The sequence below is a fragment of the Pagrus pagrus genome (genome assembly GCF_965226575.1).
Source record: "Pagrus pagrus genome assembly, chromosome: 16".
NCBI lineage: Eukaryota > Metazoa > Chordata > Actinopteri > Spariformes > Sparidae > Pagrus > Pagrus pagrus.
In genome coordinates, this window is record NC_140200.1 from 3,591,159 (window position 1) to 3,605,629 (window position 14,471).

A 14,471-nucleotide genomic window follows, 5' to 3' on the forward strand; every position below is an offset into this window, starting at 1 on the left:
GCTGTGGGTCAAACAGTAAGAACGAGGGCAGGAAAAACGGTGGACTGTTAAATTCAGGTGAGCACTCCTTCACAAGTGATTGTGCAGACAGCCAGAGTGAAATAAAGCTGGCTTTTTATTGCCGCAGAAGGGGAATGGTCCTGGGGTAGCTCCAAATCAAAGCTCTCAATTTGCTGCTCCGTCTTCTCTCCGACCCTTTACCTGTGGTCACTCGCTTTGGGTAGCGACCGAAAAGGAAAAAAGATTGCTGACACAAGCAGCTCGAGATGAGGTTCCTCTGCGGGGCGGCTGGCCTCACTCTACCTGAGAAAGAGAGCGGTTCAGCAAACTGAGAGGGCTGCTGTATCGAGCTGCTGTGCCTTCGCTCTGACAGGAGCTCTAGTTGAGGTGGTTTGAGCCTGACCACAGAGTCGACCCACAACACACCGGAGAGACTACTGATCCTGAACTATAAGAAGATGGAGGAGCTGCTCTGTCCACATCTTTACCACTGTCCTTGATAAGTGTATGAAAAAGGCAGGAGAGTGGATGATCATTGGATGAATAAAATTTAAGCTATGCGCTGCTCGTATACCACCTTTTTTACTTGCTCCAAAATGCCACCCTGCCCTTCGCGTAACTGCTGGGTAACAGGGTAAATACAATGGACAGATAGTGCCAAAAGATCAACCTTTGTATTAGATTGGTACTAGTTATTGACCGATACGCCAGGTATCAGTTCAGGTATTGGAACCGTATCAGGAACAGAAAAATGGCATCAGAACATCTCAAGATAGATGTTAAGGGCCGCAGGATGATCTATCAAACTGTTATGTCATTGCTTGTCAGCTTCAATTGTGGCAAATCCTAACATTATATCTAAAATGTACAAATACAATTTCCAACACTACTGCAATTTGTAGCAACAAACCTCCAAACAACTACCGTACGGACTGGGAGGAATTCAACTAGTATTTGATCGAAGACACTAAAAGGCACAGGCATGTTTGTGATCATGATAACATCAGCACATTTTCCACATCTCAAGTTTCTCTGTGTGAAGAAAATATGCTCAATCGACTGAAGCTGTGCTCTGCAGCTCCAGAACTGCACGGCAGACTTGGAGTCCCTCGGGTAATCAAACAGCTGCAACAGCGCTGACTGAGAGCAGAGGTACGAGCAGTCAGAGACCCGTGTGTAGGAGGACGCGGAACAGGACAGCAGAAGAAAAGGAGGCGAAGGGGACCGGCAGTCTGAGACTGTGAGTGTATGGGACATATGACTTGATGTTTTCTTTCACGTGGGTAGAAGGTCATCGAGGCACACTGATTGTATTTGAGCGTTTCTGAGCCAATACGCCGCTGCCTTTTATACCCTTTTGTGCTGTTACAACATCATGGGATTGCTACTAAAATAGATGAAAACAGTCTGGCTAAGACAAGGTTAACTTTATCAGACAGCCTCAGCCACTACACCCACTAGAGGTTTGGCTCTTTCACAAAAGGACAGGACATGAGCTCTACATTGTTGCAAGGTAAAAATCACCTTTTCTTGTTTTATTTATGACACGAGCATTTCAAACATCTACTGTGAAAAATCTGCTTCCTCTGAATCCCATCTTTTCCGGGGAAGAAAGAACATGTGCTATACAGCTGAATTATTTAGGGTACATTAACAACACATGAAGGACATGTTTCAGTCCTTACAATGCATACAATGGTCTCTTTCACAGACCTTTGTCAGTGTAAGGTACATGTCGATCCCTATTCTCCTCTCACTTTCTTTAATCATTAACAACACATTATCATTAGCCGGCCTCCCACACTCACACTTACTGCTGGTTGTAACAACCTACTCTCTGGATCCTCATTATTCCTCCTACAAGTACATTTCTTTACACACCTCAAGTTCTTTGGAAAGTACTTAAAGCCCTCTTCTGAACCCCGAAAATCTCTGTAAAATAGTAAAAAAGTGAAGGACAATCTGAACAATAGTCCGATAACACACTCTCCCACAGCTCGGAGTGTCCCTATCTCCACCGTCTCATAAAAACTTAATGCGTCCAAGCTCTTAAAACCCAGACAAGGAGAGCCCATTTCACCAGCAGAGAGAAGTTCAATTTCACCACCCAAAAAAAAAAAAGGCTTCGCTTTTCAAAAGCCACTTGGCAGAAAAGTGAAATCCTATTAAATCTTTCAGCAAAGCTTCCATAAATATTGTGAGGGAAGTGTCCCAAGTCACACTTGCCTGTCTGCTAAAACAGAGCACTGTCCACTCTCTTGGAAAAGCTATTGTTAGCAGATAGCGGTTACATCACTGCCTTTACAACCATCTTTAGGAAACCAGAAAAGACGGTTCAACTTTGTGTAACTCCTTCATAACTAACAGATTGTTAGACAGTAACACAACTGTCTGTAGGCACACTGATGAATTAGATTCCTTAGCACGTATAAAGGAGTACAGCTGCTGTGTCCTCTTTAAAAATCTCCTGGCAAAACCAACAACATTTTAAAATGACCGCTATGAGAAACATAACTCAGACGCACAGAATGATTGGAAAGAAATCTCACCTCTCTCGCAGGTACTATCCCAGAAGCCGGTTCCAGTACAGTCACAGATGAAGCGGTTCCACCCCTCCTTACACGCTCCGTTGTTCTTGCAGGGGTTGCTGTCGCACTGTTTCCCCGTCACCTTGCTACATGAGGACTTGATGCCGGTCATATTCTGGGACTGAGCTATCTGCCGGATGTCCTTGCTGCGTCCGTCGATGAACAGATCCCGCACACAGCCCACGTAGCCGTAGTTGAGCATGGCGGTCCAGAGCTCTGTGGGGAGCACCAGGCCCACCCGGTTGTCAGGCAGACCACCCAGATAAAGGTCTCCCTCCAGGTCCAAGATCTCATTTTCCCCGCTGGCAGTGAAAGGGGTACGGCGGCTGTTTACTGAGATGATGCCTGTAGGAAGAAAAATCCATTATTAAATACTGGCCAGACACTACACTGCAAAACTATACGCGTCATGTTATCTCCTATAACATGCCTTAAACAAAACTGCTGGTGGAGAGAGATATTATCACTTGTTTCTTGTTGATTTTTTTGTGTGTCTACTATTTCTGCGGTCCAACATATTTTCCTGGCTACCGGAAAGCAGCTTTTGTCTCTGCTAAATTCCTGAAATAACAGGAACTCCACCGAAAACAAGTGACATTTACTGTCCTCAGTTAACAGCTCTGACACTTCAACAAAAATGATATTTCAGGACTGAAAAAAAAAAAGATCTTTCAAATCGAATGTGAGACTGACGGTCCCTTTTTTGTTCATCAAAGTGAAGGCAGAGGTGAGAATGACAGATGGGTTTTGGTTTCTGATTTCGCGACCAGAAACACTAACAAATTGGAGGTGCCAGTGAGCATGAGCAACAAAGTTGTAAAAGTACCTGACAAAAAATAGCACAGTCTGTGCTGAGATTTTGGGCTGAGGAGGTGGAGGTGCAAACCTATGTTTGGCAGCCAAAATTACACTGATCACTAACTTTGAAACACTCTCTTCGGAGGAACTCTATTTGAGTCACAAAATTACAAAATGGAGGGCAGGAAAAAGAGACAGTCGGGGAAAAGATAAGCTTTCCTCCCACAAAATAACCACAAGGTCTCTGTGTGAGCTTCAGCACAGAGAGCCCCAACACCACACAGTACATTTTTTTATGTTCCATGAGACAATTTTATATTTCATCTCTCTTTTACATCCATAGAGCCCAAAATTAATCTTGATGTATCAAAGTAAATAAAGCAGATAATGAGCGGTAACAAGCAAAACAAATAAACACAATATCTTTTAATTCACCTGGACAACTGCATTTGTGATGCAAACGTGCTGTGACAACACATTCTGTTATTTACATCACAGATGCAACTGCGCCACAGGCAAAATCATTAGACATTAGGTGTGATCTCAGCGAGACTCAATGAAGCTTTAACACATTTAATACATTTTCATTGTTAATGATGGTTCAGTTCATCACTTGTTTTCTCCACTGAGAGCTACAAGATTTTTTTCTTTTTTTAAATCTTTGAAAGGTAAAGACTGTGATCTAAATGTAAACAAAAGAGTGATTTCAACACCAACATCCAAACTACAAGGTTGGACTCAAAAATAATTGACAGGTCTACCTGCAAACCTTTAACTTTGCCGATACTATTAAGACTTTTTGTTTTGTTTTGTTTTAACGAGTGAATATTAATAATTCGAATCATTTTCACTTTTTTCAAACAAATTATGAATGTACAACTACTAATTAATAACTCCAGATTGGGACTTTTATAATGAATGGTAAATTAAAGAAAGAAGAAAAAGCGTGTTTAACTAAAGATCGTCTCTTAATTAACAATATATCCTCTACCTTCACCTCACTGTCAGCTCTTACTGAGGTCAAGTAAACATAGCAAAAAGAATATTACTATTCACAAAAAGCCAACCTCGTCTAAAGATGGCTTCATACGAGTTTTCATTTTGTCACGTTCACCTTGCAGCCAGAGAGATTCTGGCTCGAGCTCTTTGTGGACAAGAAAGTTAATTCACTTGCAACTTCTATTAACATTTCACTCAGGCCACAAGTGTGATTATGCCTGTTCTTAACCATCCCTCAGTCTGGTATCCATATATCTGTCTCATTCCTCTTTTTCCCTGTGAAAATCCCACTTTCTACTCTGCTATCGCACTGGGGGCTGTGCCGGTGATTAATCAAAGCAGCAGGCTCTGACACACGGCTCAATTGGCTGCTCTAACCTGATATATAACACAGGCTGTAGCCCCGACTAACACACCCCAGGTTCTCTGGAGGATCCCACCTAATACAAAGATTGTGTTAGGTTTGCAGCTCAAGGCAACAGAAGTTTTCGAACCCCTTTTTTTCTAATATAATCTTCCTCTAATACTCTCTGTGTATTTGGCCATGTTTTGGGGTCAGAGGACATACAGATGGAAGGAAGCGAGGGGAAATAGAGTCAGTAGCTATCTAGAGAGAGAGATGATTTCATCTCTGCAATATATCATCGCTGAAATAAATATATTGAGGAAGTTTACATCATCCTGTGGTTGCGATGCAGGAAAAAGCTGAAATAAGGACAGGGCAGCTGCAGTGAGTCTACAATGGCATAATTATTCCATTTACCTAAACAATTTGAGTACATTAAAACCATTGAACCATCATTTCTAATGTGGTAAAATGGAAAAATTGTCCTGAGAAAGATAAAAAATGAATAAACGGCAATTTTGAACATATCTTCTGAGCCAGTTATCAAGTAAAAGGACAAAGAGTCTGTAGCCATGCTGGAAGATCTGTGAGCTGCACTAGGCTCAATGCTAACAGCAGTATGCTACTATAATCAAAGGTACAATACTGAACACAATACTAATTTGGCATTAGATAAAATGTCAAGGGGTCATCCAAGTAATTGCAATTCAACCTGAGAGGGATGTAAATGATGTCCATACCAAATTTAATGGCAATCCATCCAATAGTTGTGAGACATTTTAATTAAAAACATAAATTTGAACGTCATGAGGAAATTTCAGGGGCTCACCAAGTAGGATTGATTCTTTTGAGACCATGATAATCTGTTAATATCTATAATATCTATTAAGCAACATGAACACTGTAAGGCATTTACAGTACAAACATTCAACAGTGACTGGCATGGAGGGTTGGAATTTTTATTAGTTGAGTTATTATTACACCCTTTGACTCAACTTCTAGTTTCCCAAAGAAATAGTCAATACATTAATTACTGCTATTATGAATGCAATTGTGCATATTTCTTTAACTCATTTCCTGAAAGGTTTCCAATTTTAAATGACGAATGATGATACCCCCAAACTATAAAACTAATATACAACAAAGTTGCTACAGCTATACTGTCATTCTTCAGGATATATTGTACAGGAGCTTACCATTATTTCTCTTGGTTTGATTACTCCAAACTCCTGCAATTTGTTATTTGCCTCGACAGCTCTGCCTATAAATTCATATACTGTATAGCCAAAGGCAACATATTTTTAATTGAGCCAGCAGTTGTGTTTCTTGATGATGTGTTTGAGCTTGAGAAATGAAAAAATGTGACATAACGAGACCCCAGTACCTTCCCAATACACCGAGCTGATCACAGCTGAAGTTTCTGGAATTACTTTAGTTGTCGGTAACAACAACTTGAAAAAATAAAATTGAGATCGGAAATGTTTTATTAATGTAGAAGCTGTTTTCCCCCCTTCATCCTTACCTGAGCGACCGTCTCTCTGGATGTCCACATGGTGCCAGGCGCCATCATTGACCTTTGCCTGCGTGGCCTTGACCTTGATGGTGCCGGAGCCCATGTCCAGCAGCAGGTACAGCCCTCCATCCAGCAGCTCCACTGCAAAGAAGTCCACCTTGTTGTTCTTCTGGCCCTTTGCGTCCCGCCGGTCCTGGGGCTTGCCGTGGGTGAAGAGTATCAACCCGTTGGGTTCAGAGGTTCGGAAGTCAAAGGAGATGGAGCCCACGCGCTTGGTGTTCCATTTCGGCAAGGCCAGGTAGGAGTCCGGGCTCTCGAAGTTGATCGGGTCGAGGGTGGGAACATTTTCACACTTGAAGACCACATCGCCTTGGAGCTTCATCTTAGGGTCCACGATGCGGGCGAGGCGGGACAGCTCCAGACGGATGTCGTTGTTCTTGTACACCACCTGAGAAAGAAATACAAGAGTTGAAAACGTTTCTTTTTTTCCTTTTTTCACAACTGTAGGGGGTAATTTATCAGGGCAGTACTAGAAGAAAAATATTTATTTCCATGGGAATTAATTGCATTCCACTGCAAAGTGTGATATAATAGCATCATACTCTAGTAATAATACATATTGCCGATCCGAGGACAGCTGGATCGATAAAACTAATATCTTCTAAGGTGTGTGCAGCCCAATTTGTTTCTCAGTCATCTTCTATTTCAACTTCAATTTATCCAAGATGAAAAGGAGATGTACACAGATCCATGACTGTATTTTCGTTTGATTGAACACCTGCCCCACTGAGTGAAGCGTGAGAAGCGATGGCTAAATTGTTAGAGTCATTACCTGTAATGTTCACAAAGAGCAATCTTCATGAACATGGGGTGAAACCACACAGGGGTGTGGCCTTGTGAGAATATATCCAATATTATACCTATTTACCCACAGAAAAATATGCTCCAACCACTAATCCCCATAAGTATAAAGCAGCCCCACATTACAGTCAAATACAGAAAAATACCACAGAAAAGGAGAGCAGAATATTGTCAATTTGAATCCATTGAGGTGGAAAATTAATGTTTTTTTCTTTTTCTTTTTTTCTTTTCAGGGGAGGAAGACAGGCTTTTTCTGGTATATAGGGCAGTGTGTGTGCAGGAAACAGCAACACTGTTAGAGGGAGCACAGCTGTCAGCAAACAGATTTTACTGCTGTGGGATTACTGATAATCCTAGAAGATTTGACAGTAAATCAACACAGGTGACCCGAGCGCCGAGGAGGACTGTCGGGAGGGGGACGGAGAGTGAAACCGAGGGGAGAGAACGACGAGCTGGTGGGAATAAGGGCAGCAAAGAGAAGGAAACTGCACAACAAAGAAAATATGTCAAATGGGAGGCAAATAGAAAGAAAAGAGAGAGAGAGATGTGGAAGATTAAGTGCTGTGAGGGCAGAACGTGCCACTGGCTTTCGAAATATGCTTGTGTGTATGTTTGTCTGTGTGTGAGTCTGTGTACAGTACAAACACTGTGATGTAGCTGTCAATGCGGTTAATGACCACACTTAATCTCCTGAACATGACACACAACAGAATACTCACCACACACTTTGTCAAGTACTTAATCTACTGGCAATGCCCCACATAATGCTAATTAAGTTAATTTTGTTTTAAATACAGGCTACCTGCAAAAAAAAGCTTCAAATCATATGAACAGAAACTACACTAGAGATGCGTAAGGCCAGGGCTGCCACTTATAATCATTGTGAATACAGATTAATGTGTTGATTATCGTCCTGAGTCATCCCTCGATTGTTTGTTCTTCTCCGGCAAATCTGGCAAACTGATCTATGCTCCGCGTCTGTCTGACCCAGCCATTAGTTTGTCATCAAACACAGCAGGTATAAGCTTACAATTAAAGTTAATAGCATATAAAAGGCTCATTCTAAGGTGACGAGCCCTGTGTGGGCAGATGGTGAAATTGCGTGATTTGTGTATCACTGTCAGCCCATTGTCAGCATACCACCTACAATCAAAACATGAGGAACTGATGGAGATTTATAATAATAATAAAAAAAGGATTGTTTTCATGTAGCAGAGGCTTTCAGCTTATGCTTTCCAAAGTTTTTCCCAAAGTTTAAGCAGCAGAAAAGTGCTTAGGGAGAGCTGAGTTGAAGCGCTTGTATAGTAAGAAAAAAAACGCCGCACACTGGTTCTGTTACAACTGTGACAGGGGAGGAGGCCCGCCCGGTTTTTAAAATACGATTGGTTGGATGAAAAAGAGGGAAGCTGACGACATCAGTGCCTTTCTGAAAAGTTGAGAGATTTTCGACTGGAAGTGCGTGGAGCGGCAGCTTAAAAAAGGTGGAGCGCTCTGAGAAAAAGACAAAAGGCGTGGCACTTTTTCTCCAGGTGGCTGCCGCAGACGCTGTCCTCATCTTGAGTAGTTGAAAAAGGACGCCGGCGTTCAGTATGTGGACAGGGGCCCTAACTTTCTGTCAAAAGAGGACTTTATATTGTTGAAAGTTTTCCTAATTATCACGATATTGATTTACTGATTAATCGACCAATCGTTGGGACATTTCCAGAAATGAATCCAGTCAGAAAAGGCCACCCAAATGCTGTGGCATGTTAAAATGAGTCTCTACGGCGTGAGGGATCATTTCTGTCAGTTTTTTTTTGTCTGCATGTGATTATCAGCTAACCTCGTCACTTGAGAGAAAATGTAGGCATAATCTGGCTCTGTGATTATTGTCAATCAGCAGCGGCAACATGTAGAGTTGAAACGACACAAACAACTGTCAAACTCAAAGCGCTTCCTGAATTACGATAAACATTAGATGAAAAAACTACTTTGAAAATGATATTTCACAGAAATGTTGCTGCTGCCCTGTAGCTTTAACCATCTGATGTTACTGATGTCTCTCTGAAAAACTGATATTTTTATGTGTTTTCCTCTGAAGCCAAATACCTTGCATTCCACTTTCAGCAAGCTTTTAGACTACTCTTGGGCAAGAGAACAAACTGAATATTACATGAAAAGAGAAAAAAGTTGCTTTAATGCTGCTCATTTGCAATGTAGAGCTTTTTTTTAACAACACTGTGATGGTCACTGTGCAGTCCTCAGATGTAAATCGCTCAAACTCGCTAAAGTTTCAAGGCACTGTAACTCTGTCTTTGAGATATATTAGGGAGGATTTTTGTAGACATGGAAAGAATATTTAATCTCTGTGATTCCCTTAAAACACAAGGTCTCCATCAGAGCCACAACAGGGTTGTACTCCTGTCTACTCGACTCATGAAAACCTTGCTCTTTATCTTAGTTTTGTTGACAGGCCAAAGTCTTTACAAACTCTCCCGGCACTGCAATGTTATTCTGGGACAAACTAATCTTACAATCAGCCAGCCCTCGATCTGTTTTGGGATTATGATTTTGTCTGTTCTGCTGCAGGCCGATCAATAAGGTAATCGAAATGATGTTATAAAAGAGGAACTGACTTCTGCGGCTATGTGTACCTCATCTTTGCCTTTGTTATGGCTGTGCTTTGCTACGCTATCCTTCGGCCTATCAACAGCCTTATGGGGCCCATTCATAATGCAGGCACAGGGGACTGTAACGACTCCATAAAGCCGAGATCCTCCGTCTCTGCCCCAGGATGGTGTATCGATTGGGCTCTGGTAAGGGTGAGGGAAGGGCAGGTGGCTGGAAGCGCTAAGTGTGTATGCACGCACGCGCACTCACACAAACACACACACACACACACACACACACACAATCCTCTCCCTAATCTACTTCAGATCAGTGCTCATGTCCTCTTGGCCCCGGCCACAGCTGCTGTCAGCTGATGATTTAGCCCCAGTGTTAATGAAGAAGCAGGGTAATTCCACTGAAGATCCACACACACACACACACACAAAAACACACACACACAACGCGCTCATGTAGCTTTGCAGCGGATATCTCTACTTGCTCAAACACACACAAAAAGGACATGCAAATACACAAATGCAGCTGCACAGACACAAGCCCAGCAGATACAGTATTAAGGAATGCAGATCGATGTCAACAAAAGGCAGCAGGGTAAATATTATGACTGGATGAGTGACAGAGAGACGAAACAAGATATTGAATATCAGTAATGACTACTGGGGTCTCAAATAAACCATATTACAATGACTGGGATGTGATATTGCAATAATATTAAAGCCCATTTTGTTATTTTGTTTGTTAATAGCAAACGTGATATGTCCTGTTACATTTTCAAACAAAAGGTACCAAAACTACTGTGGTTAGATTTTTCCCCGGTTGACAGTCCTGTGAGTAAACTACATCCCCAAACCATCACCCTCACACGATGCCCTCTAGTGGTAGAGCCTGGCGGCCTTTAACACTTGGGACTTCGGTGTAACTGCTGTTGAGCCAATGCGCTTGGTTCTCACTGGAGTATGCGACTTTTGAATGGCGCGACTTTTGAATGGCGCGCCGTACTTAGAACCTGTTTCCATAACATCAGGCAGAAATCCTGCTGGGATGATGTGCCTGTGGAGAGAATAAAATGCTGCATGCCACCAAAAACTCAGTGAATCTTTCAATGTCTTAACAGCGGAGGCAAAACCAAACTTTTCCATTAAAAAAGTTTATATTTAAGTTGTCTTGTCAACATCTTCCTCACACGATTTGTTAATTTCAAACACTGTTAATGACTTGATTTATTTGGCTTATTTCCCACGGGACAATATTTTCATGTGATACCAGCAACCAAATTACTCTGTCAGAATGTATTCTTGTGATCTGGGTGAAATGACCTGTTCCTGAAAAAGACAGCACTGCGCTCACTGGACCCTCGATGAATAAATAATGGTTAAAAAAAAAAATAGAGGGAATGCTGAGAAACTTGTTCAGGCAGGCAGCTTCAGCTGCGCCACATTAAACACTATTCATTGTGACACATACAGTACACTGTCACACACACACAGGGAGGCGTTCCATTCAGTCTGTCACATGAACTTGCTCATGCCCTCCGTTTCAAATGCTGCTGCTGCTGCTCGAAATACCAACGCTGCCTCTGCAGCTGCAGCCCCACCCTCATTTCCACAACAGCATACATGTGGCGTGTAGTGTCTTATTCTGAGGTTGAGCCTGGACGGGGTGTTTTTCTCTGGCACTTCATCCTTTCTAACTTTGCTATGAAATGAACACATTGTGAGAGCTATGACAGAAAATATACATATATATCTATACAAATATATGTGTGTGTGTGTGTGTGTGTGTGTGTGTGTGTGTAAAGAGAAAGATGTTAATTTCTCAATAAATCTGCCTCTCAAGTTGTAAGACTGCAACAGAACAGTTGGTAACACACGCAGTGCAGCTCGATGAGATTAACTGTTCGATTCAGTACTTAACAGCAGGCGCTAATGTTTGTTTATCCTGAAGCCAATTCGTTAATGTCCCTACTTTCCTGAAGCTACTGCCAAACCACTGGTGCCTGACATGTAAACATACATATGCGTACTTCTCTCATCTCTTTTCTCGCCTTTCAGTGCAGCACTACGCTCATCCATTCCTCTACATCCAACGTCCAGGACCTTGACTGCATCAGCACAATAGAGATAATCTTCAAGTTTATAAGTTCAACGGCTTCATCTCTCCTGTGTCAGTGTTCAAATATTAAATCCAAAACACTTGAGCGACTGCCAAGGTTTACACCAGAATTCTGAATCCATTTTAATGTCGTGCCCTTTCCTGGTTGAAATCCTACGGGCCCTTAGCAAATCTCACACTGTCTCTGTCTTGACCGACAGAAATGTTTGCAAGGTTTTCTGTCAGAGCGAGACACTCTAATGACTTGTGAGCATCCCTTCTACTGCATCCATAACACATGGTCTGTTTACACAATAGTTAACTATGCTCTACAACTAAGGTGCTGGTAGTATTAACCTCAGTCGTCCATCCTGTAGTCGTACTTCAGTGATGGAGTCTTTCATTGTAAAACTTTAGATTTCTTGTTCAATGTCTTTATTTTCCTAATTATCTTAAGCTTTTTAAGCACTTACTTTTTATAAATGAACGAAATAAAAATACACAATACATTTTCTTTTTGCAGTTTTTGTTTATCTATCTATCTGGCAAATGCAGTAAATAATATGATTAAGTCACCATTGTTTGATGTTTGAGGTTGTGTTTAATTTCCTTTGGAAGGCAGCGTTTTCAGTTCAGTTCAAACATGCTTTAACTGCATGAATATTTAAGGTACATTGTTGTCAAGCTAAAGGATGAATTACTGAATGATGACATTTTAAACAAGAAAACTAAATAGATGATCACAACATACACAGTCTTAGGTGCGGCACCCAAGCTGTTTGAAGAACGACCTACCAAGAAGGAACGAAAAATCAAAGCGGAGAGCGTCATAACTAATTAAATGACGGATCTAATGGTTGTAGTTAGTCCCAAGAGACTTTCTTTGTAATCAAGTTTCATTATTTGTGTGTTAATTGGTGTTTTCATGCTCTTGCTTTTCCAACTTCTGTTCACACGTATGGTAAAAATGAAGGTCTAAAATCTACATGAAATTGCATTTCTTTTATGGAAATATTGAAATTATATTTATGCTACGGAAAGATTACTTTTTCTCTCCATCTTAAGAAAAATCTCTTCATTATTTCATGGAGGTGTTAAATGAATGACCCTGTAATGTTTTGTCCTTTCTTTCTCTTTGGCAAACCTTATTGATTTTTATATTTTATTTCCTATTCAACCTACCTCGGACATCCTTTGCATTGCATTTATGTGTACCATGTCTCACCTTAATGTACAAAGTTCCTACATTTTGTGAAAATCTGTGACAACAGAAGAAATAACACTGCCCTTTATATGTAAACTGCTGTCCGAAAATGAAGAATAATAAAAAAAAACAGAATAAAAAAGTAACATTTTCTTGTGGGAGGATCCCACACACCTCCAGAAAATACATGTGTCCAAGCCTTCAATGAAAGGTTAGTGTGAGATAAGGATAGTTTAACAGTATAATACTGCACAGTGTTACTGCGGTGAGGTCGCCGTTTAGTCTGAAGCAAGGAGGTGTGAACCTTTTTCTATAATTACATCTATTCCATCTGTGTCTAGTGAAGCTTGCCTGCTGGATCCAGAATAAAAGATTATGAGTTATCATCTCTGTTTTCAGCTGCGCCCTTTCAAAACAGTGTGACTTACAAAAAAAGTTTTAACTTTGTCAGTGAAAACATCCCTCCTCTCATATGCTATCAGCTGTCACAGGTGTAATTGTGCTCCCTGAGCCACTGACTCCAGAATTTAAAAAATTCTGTCAGCGAGTTTATTTTTGTAGTATAATTTAATGCAAGGTTTTTAGTTAAACAGAACTGAGGCTAATAATTTGTGCATAAGGTTTCACTTAGAGCCAAATCCTGTAAACAAACAATGTTTTCCAGATTAGTCTATATGGGGGGTGGGGGTGAAAGGTGAATGCATTCCATTAAAGTCTGAGGTTTGTACCCATCCATCACTGTTTGGCCCTCTAAGGGGACATTTAAAAAAAAAAGTAAAAATAATTAAAAGGACATGGTGACATTTGCATTTGTATTGGAGGGGAAAACAAGCGCTGCCTCAAAATACTGTGGTGACTAACACAAAACTGATGACGACAATGTTCCTCTCAAATGCCAAATATTGGTCTCTTGCCCTCGCTCTTCTTCTTCTCACTTACTCATCATTCTCTTGATCGCCATCCGTACCAGTCGTTTGTCTGTTTCTGTCTCCCACCCGCTGACATTCACCTCGCATGCACCTGTCTTCTCCTTCATTCTGAATGCTCACACCTTCCATCCTCACATACATCTTCAGCAGCTCCTCCTCTCTCAGCGGAGATGACAGCGCATGCCCCGGCCGCCCCCACAGTCTGACACAAGTTGCCACTACACAGCTCCAGTACTGCCACGGGTGCCCTGTGACACTGGAAGGAGGGGCCGTATGGCGTGAGGGCTGATCGGGGGGAAGGGGGAGGGGCTGCAGAAGGCCCTGACTGCATGGCACCACAAAAGACTGACCAGAGAGTGAGCCGGGCGGCTGCCCACTGGCCTTTGGTCACGTGACGCGCTGCAACCCACATGGCGAAACACGAGCGTAGGCGGGACGTGTGTGCGTGTGTGTGCGTGTGTGTTGTGTATGGATGACATCCCACGTAGCCTATGGGGGCAGATGAGTGCAGTGGAGACTGAACAAGAGACAGAGG

General features: G+C 41.8%; 1 protein-coding gene across 2 annotated transcripts in view; it reads right to left on the bottom strand.

Annotated features, from left to right (window-relative positions):
* Window positions 1–14,471, bottom strand: part of nrxn3b (neurexin 3b) — a 288,158-nt gene that overhangs the window by 195,453 nt on the left and 78,234 nt on the right. For both annotated transcript variants that reach the window (XM_084377072.1, XM_084377071.1), the window contains 2 exons: window positions 6,254–6,692; window positions 2,550–2,933 (listed from right to left, as the gene is read on the bottom strand). In XM_084377072.1, coding sequence (XP_084233198.1) covers window positions 2,550–2,933; window positions 6,254–6,692 — 823 coding nt within the window. The remainder of the gene's footprint in view (window positions 1–2,549; window positions 2,934–6,253; window positions 6,693–14,471) is intronic.